This window comes from Penicillium canescens, assembly GCF_028828765.1.
Source record: "Penicillium canescens strain IBT 15451 chromosome Unknown utg000009l_segment0_segment0, whole genome shotgun sequence".
NCBI lineage: Eukaryota > Fungi > Ascomycota > Eurotiomycetes > Eurotiales > Aspergillaceae > Penicillium > Penicillium canescens.
The window spans coordinates 2,171,942-2,177,990 of NW_026703971.1; the positions used below are offsets into that span (position 1 = coordinate 2,171,942).

A 6,049-nucleotide genomic window follows, 5' to 3' on the forward strand; every position below is an offset into this window, starting at 1 on the left:
GTGCTGGTTCCAAGAGGATCACTGGGGGAGTAAGCTGAGGATCAGATGGCCAGGTCTCCTTTCTACCGCCGAGGCTAGATGCGACAGGCGCGATGCGAGTGGACTTAGCCTCCGAAAGCAGGCGGCCCCTGTCCGAAAAGATATGGAGCTTCCCCATGAGGCGAGAATTGCATAAATTCAGGTGGCTTTCCCTTTCACTCGAGAACCCCTCTTGATAGCTCAGATCATTAGGGATCCCGTTCTTCAAGATGCTAGGTTCCGTTTATCTTGTCCTCGCGGCATCTTTGGCCGTCTCACAAGCCCTCCAAGGCTCTCCCGCTACTCAGACCTGCTCGGACCCATGGGCAAGAGTCTCACCCGCAAAAGGCGCGGTGGTGGTGGACAACAGTGCCAGTCCGTACCCAGGCTCGCTCTCTACCGTGCAGGCTGGAGTTGATGCTCTAAATAGGACGAGTACCATCCCGCAGACTCTCTTTGTCTTCCCCGGGACCTACGTTGAACAGGTCTATATTCCACGTCTTAAGTCCAACCTGACCGTCCAGGGATATACCTGCAACTCCAAGGGATATGAGCAAAATACGGCTACGATTACCTATAATCTGGCCCTCATCAACACCACCAGTGATGACAAGACCGCAACCTTGCGCCAATGGAACCCCAACACCAAGGTGTACAACATGAACATTGTCAACACCTTCGACCATATTCCGAAGAATGGTCAAAATCTGGCCGTGTCTGCAGAGACCACCGGTCAGGGTTACTACGGTTGCCAGCTGATCGGGTATCAGGATACTTTGCTTGCCGAAACTGGTAAATTTGACCGTAATTGAAGTCCTGTCTATTGAGTATGTGCTTATTAAATCTTCATCCAGGTTCCCAGCTTTACGCCAAAAGCCTGATCGTTGGGGCTGTCGACTTCATTTTTGGACAGACGGCCCTGGCGTGGTTCGAAGGCATTGACATCCGCAGCATTGCTACCGGATGCATCACTGCTTCGGGCCGTAGCAGCGCCAGCAACCCGTCATGGTACGTGATCAGCCGTTCGAACGTCTCTGGAATCAACGACACGATTCCGGCGGGTACCAGCAACCTCGGTCGTCCCTGGGGGTCTTTTGCCCGTGTCGTCTTCCAGGAGACCTATCTGGGCAATGTCGTCGCCGCTGCAGGCTGGAAGCAATGGTCGACCAGCACCCCCAACATCGTCAACGTTACTTTTGCCGAGTACAACAACTTCGGTCCTGGATCTGTTCTAGAAGAAGGGCCCCGAGCGGATTTCAGCGAACAGTTGACTGCGCCCATTTCGATCCAGTCCATTCTCGGTGAGAATTTCAAAGATGAGTGGTGGATCGACACCAGCTATCTTGATCCGAGTGGTATGAGAGCGGTGAGGGTTGGTGAGAGTTGGTGAGAGTTGGTCTGACTTATCCAAGTAGGAACCGGCTGCTTGAACTCTCTACGGACTATCCCCGTTCAGGGTGCAAATATAAGTCCTGCACAATAAACTTGAAGGGGCCCCCTGATAAACTATCTAGCGATTTTTCAGAATAGAGCGCTTTGCATCGTGAAGGAAATCCGAAACCAGGGAAGAGTCGTTACCCTAAAGCCGTCAGTGTATACCTGTATGTTTATCAAGCTGCGTGTCGAAATTTCGCTCTGTAACATTACAAGGAAACAGCTACCTGACGTCTGTAAGCCTAGTTTAAGTTGTAGATTTCCATATGTGAAGCCGGTTTTAGAGGGCAAAAGTCCGTCCAAATGAGGAGGCCAAGGTTGGAACAACTCTTTCTTGGCAAAAAAGATTCCTTGACATAATTATCTCGCCAATTAGAAGTCCAATGGCCTCGTGCATTAGTTCATCGTAATCGCAACTTTAAACGCTACCGTCTGATACCTACGACATATCTGAGATGGCAGCGATAGTTGCGACGAGTGCGAAGGCACAGAGATTGCCCCCTGACAGGAGAGGAACACCAAAAACCACGGTACCCGGTGACCTACTTCGATCGATGGAAGACATCGCAGATAGGGCCCGCCGGGTTTTTAATTACATCGAAAACAATGGCACAGAGGATCGATATGTCACAGACGGTCGGCTTGTATGCGCTCAATGCCTAACGGGGCGATAGCTAGGGGATAGCTAACTGTGTCAGAACGTGGTCGTTACAGTACGGACTAGTACGGGCATAGCCAATTGAGTACTTGAGAGTGTGTTTTTTATATACTATAGAAAGTGCAGAATAAATAGGGGATGAGCTTAGTAAGGTCGTTGAGAGCCTTAACGATCATCAGGCAGAGGGGATGCTGAATATTCCTCGGGCGCACTAGTAACATTTCGACCCTCTTTTGTTGACAAAATACATTAGGAGTCCGATCAATGACTAAGCAATGATATAGGAAATGTAATGCCACAATGCCAGAGCGGTACAACACTGCGACGCAATTGGCAGTCAGAACCGAGATAATTTGTGCCTTCTGATTTGCGAAAGGCGCGCAAATGCGTGGTCTCGTCGTCTTGGAATTTGACAAGCACTTATTTTCAAGAGCACGCTCCACTAACGTCATCTTTCTCATACTGGTAATGACGTTCTTCCCAATCATACCCTTTGAAAGCAATGTCCTTGCAGTACGTATTCCATGTATCACCATTGATTCGGCTTTCACCAGAGGTTGTATAACACTGGCTACTGTTAGTTTTTGTTATTCTAAGGAAGAAGGGGACCATGCCTTGCTGTCCAGCTCACTAAAAGTGACAGACTAATAGAGAGTTAGATATTTAAAGAGCAAAATCTAAGGAAGGCTGAGAGTAACATACCACTGGGAATTTACCGCAAACATTACCGGTGAGTCCTGTATCTAGGCCGTGCGCGAGCTCGCCGGTGTCAGGGATACCCTTTCGATAGCAGTAACACCAGCCATGGTCGTCCCGCTTATTTCTATACAAACGTAAGTATTTAAAGAATGATATTTCAGCGTACTTACAGTGCAGCGCCGAAGGAGGCCTGTGCAAAGATAGCAACGCTCAGAACCGTTCGAAGTAACATCGTCGCTACAGTAGTTTTCGAAATCAGTTATACCTCTGCACTCTCTCGACTTGATTGCCGGAAAATATACCCGGTTGACGCTAAGCCCCTTTTGGAGCACCGCTCTGTAATGATGGCAGAACTGTGACGGTATTTGCTTCGTTACATTCGATGAGTCATCGCATTAAGAGACCAAAGCCTGATGTCTCACAATGGTACTGTAAGTTACAGATACTAATTTGGAAAGCGGTCTGAAAAGCCTATGTCGACCATAATATCCAATCAGGACTCGTAAGTGTCGGAATTAGTTTCCGGCAATTAAGTCGTAAGAGTGTGGAGGTATAACTGATTTCGAAAACTACTGTAAGCAGAGAAGATTTTTGAGGAGATGAGTTAAGGAAGTTTGTTGAGGAGGATTAGAGCGACACTGTTTGTAGAACGAGAGGGTAACTTTCTCTGCCTTTTATATCGTTGGAACCTTCGACTTCGGAAAAGTCCGGCTCATGGAGTAATTAATTCCACTTTACAAAGGGTATTAGAGTTTGGATCAGCAATTTAAATAAGAGAGAACTTTAGTTCAATTCACAAGTTTCAAAAATAGTCCGTTTCTGAGCCACTGAGTGGTGTAACGCTATTTTACATGCATGCCTACAACATGATAGCTTCAGTCTCATTTTCCGCCCGTTGTTGGATTTACGTTAATTCAATGATAGAGGCCACCGGAACGTCTACCACCTGGCATGTGCTCCCTAGGAGAATGATCGGGTCTTCAATAAGGTCGTAATGGAGTTAGAAAGTACTCGTATTACCAGGAGACAATAATCGCCGTCACCTATCTCTAATTAGCAGTAATACAGCAGTTGGCACGCCAAGGCAAATTAATGGAGCCCGCTATAACTACACCGCCAATCGTATCGTTTTCTTCCAAGCAATCCGAAATCCGATCCGTGTCTCACATCTTAAACTATTATCCTCGCCACAGAGTTTTTTTAATCAAGTCTATTTTAGCTTGGTTAGCTTTTCTCCTAAATAGCTTTATCTAATTCAGCCGCTTTAGCTGTTCTTCCTGTCTATTCTCAGATGTCCTTTTTCGAAGTCAAAAAGGCAGCTTTTATGCTTGGCAAATTATGTAAAATGCTAATCCTTACTTTATATAAGGATTTACCGTCTAACCAAATGAATAAAACGTAGCGTGAGTAAAGGGACGAGCTGAAACTGGGGCAGTGCAAGGAAGAAACCTCACTAACACGTATCTTGATTAGGCTGCGGCAAATCTGCTCCGTTGGATATCAGTTCTTCTAGTTATTAAGATATTTTAACCGAAGGGGCTATTCCGTACGGAGTACCCCCTCCCGTAAGACGTAATTTCAAGCTCTGGGTGACCGGGTCGGTGCCCGCAAGCTTCTATCGTTCTTGTTCCACGTGGCTTAGTATATAAGCGCTAATCCTGCCGTCATTGCTCTGTGAAATGCTCTTCGTAGCCCTTTGTTCATGTCAATCATGGATCCTCGAGATGCATACTGCTATACCGCTATACATACCAATTCTAAGCTCTCAATTCCCATTCGAATTTTCCCTGTCTCTCACCGGCCGGTCCCAATTATTCTAGGTGCTCCATGCATGGACCAGAGCAGACGGCTGGTGATTAGGGGCAACGAGTAACAAAGCCCGCAATGGGTAATAAAGGCTAAAGTTAAACTGCAAAATAAGTTTATTTTAACTAAAGTGAAACAATTTTAGGGATACCTTTGTTAATGAAAATATTTTGAACATTTACAGATCAAACGACCCGGGTGTCTTTTCAGCCGGATGTACCGGATATCTTTTTGTTCGGATCAACCGGATACGAATTGCTACAGTATTATGTAGAGAAACAATGCATTCTAGCTAATAAAGTAGGGATAGAAACTCTAGTTGTTGGTATCACCAGCTAGGTACTGTGTACACAGTTAAGTGGACAGTGGTTATGCTTCCAAAGCAAAAGTCAATTTGATTCATGTAAAATAGATGTTCCTCCTAGGTCAAGGCCCAATACCCCTGAATCCATACGGCGGGAGCTGTTGTTTAGCAAGATTACTGTACGTTCAACCTGTCTTTGCTTATTCTGACGGGAGTATATATCCCGACACTAGTTTTCATTATTATATAAAATCGTTCAGGCAGGCCCTATTATTTATTATATCTGTTCGAACCATTCTCAACTACATCCAAATACTTTGTTTATCCAGACTAAACTAGTATTGTTCTCATAACAAATCATGGTATGTATATTTGCCGTCGTTTTGTTCACCTAGACTGACCAGCATAGTTCTTCCCTGTTTTACTGACGTATCTGTTAATATGTCTACAACCGCTTGTCACCCTGGCTGCCCCCCAGTTGTCCCCGGACCCAATCACGACTCCATGGCGTGAGACCTTTGGTCGTCCATCGAGCTTCGATTTCCGCTGGAGCTTCAGTACAGCCGCCGTCGGCGACGTTCAGGACCCAACCACACGAACCCAATCAGGGGCCGAAATAAACGTCTTCGGCGCAACCTTGGATGCAAATTCGAACCAGAGAGTCATCCATGTCCACGTGAACCCAACAGCGACCTATTCAGTGGTCATTTTCAATGTCTACCACGGTGGAAATATACTTACCCGTTACGATTCGCTCGGGCGGGCATACACCAGTGACATAAACTCGGGCCCGGGAGGACAGTTCGCTATGATCCCGCTTCCTGATGACGCCCAGACGATTACAATTTATTGGCGTGTGGACCAAGATTTGTAACTAGTTACTCCGCGTTCCGCGAGTGTGGGTAAACATGCCCATACCACACCGACGAACAACAATAAAAGCAGGAGGGGAACGCTAAGACTCATTTCTTAGAGATTTGGAAAGAAGGTGGGGGTGGAAGAGTTAAGGAAAGACATTTCAGCTCTCTCGGCGCGTGTGGCCACCAAGGTTCCTGTCAACGGAAATAATTAGACTTGATTCCACAGGAGATAATTAGAAATAATCAGTGCGTGCTGGGTTTATACGCATC

General features: G+C 46.4%; 2 protein-coding genes across 2 annotated transcripts; both read left to right on the top strand.

Moving 5' to 3' along the window:
• Positions 1 to 248: 248 nt before the first annotated feature.
• On the top strand, positions 249 to 1,408 carry N7446_012054 (uncharacterized protein; the record flags this gene model as incomplete). Its single annotated transcript, XM_058520796.1, has 2 exons — positions 249 to 810; positions 873 to 1,408. The coding sequence occupies 2 exons, from the start codon at positions 249 to 251 to the stop codon at positions 1,406 to 1,408; spliced, it is 1,098 nt and encodes a 365-aa protein (XP_058367082.1).
• Positions 1,409 to 5,278: 3,870 nt separating this feature from the next.
• On the top strand, positions 5,279 to 5,793 carry N7446_012055 (uncharacterized protein; the record flags this gene model as incomplete). The annotated part of the gene is made up of 2 exons (XM_058520797.1): positions 5,279 to 5,281; positions 5,329 to 5,793. 2 exons carry the CDS (start codon positions 5,279 to 5,281, stop codon positions 5,791 to 5,793), a joined length of 468 nt encoding a protein of 155 aa, XP_058367083.1.
• Between the last annotated feature and the right edge of the window lie 256 nt (positions 5,794 to 6,049).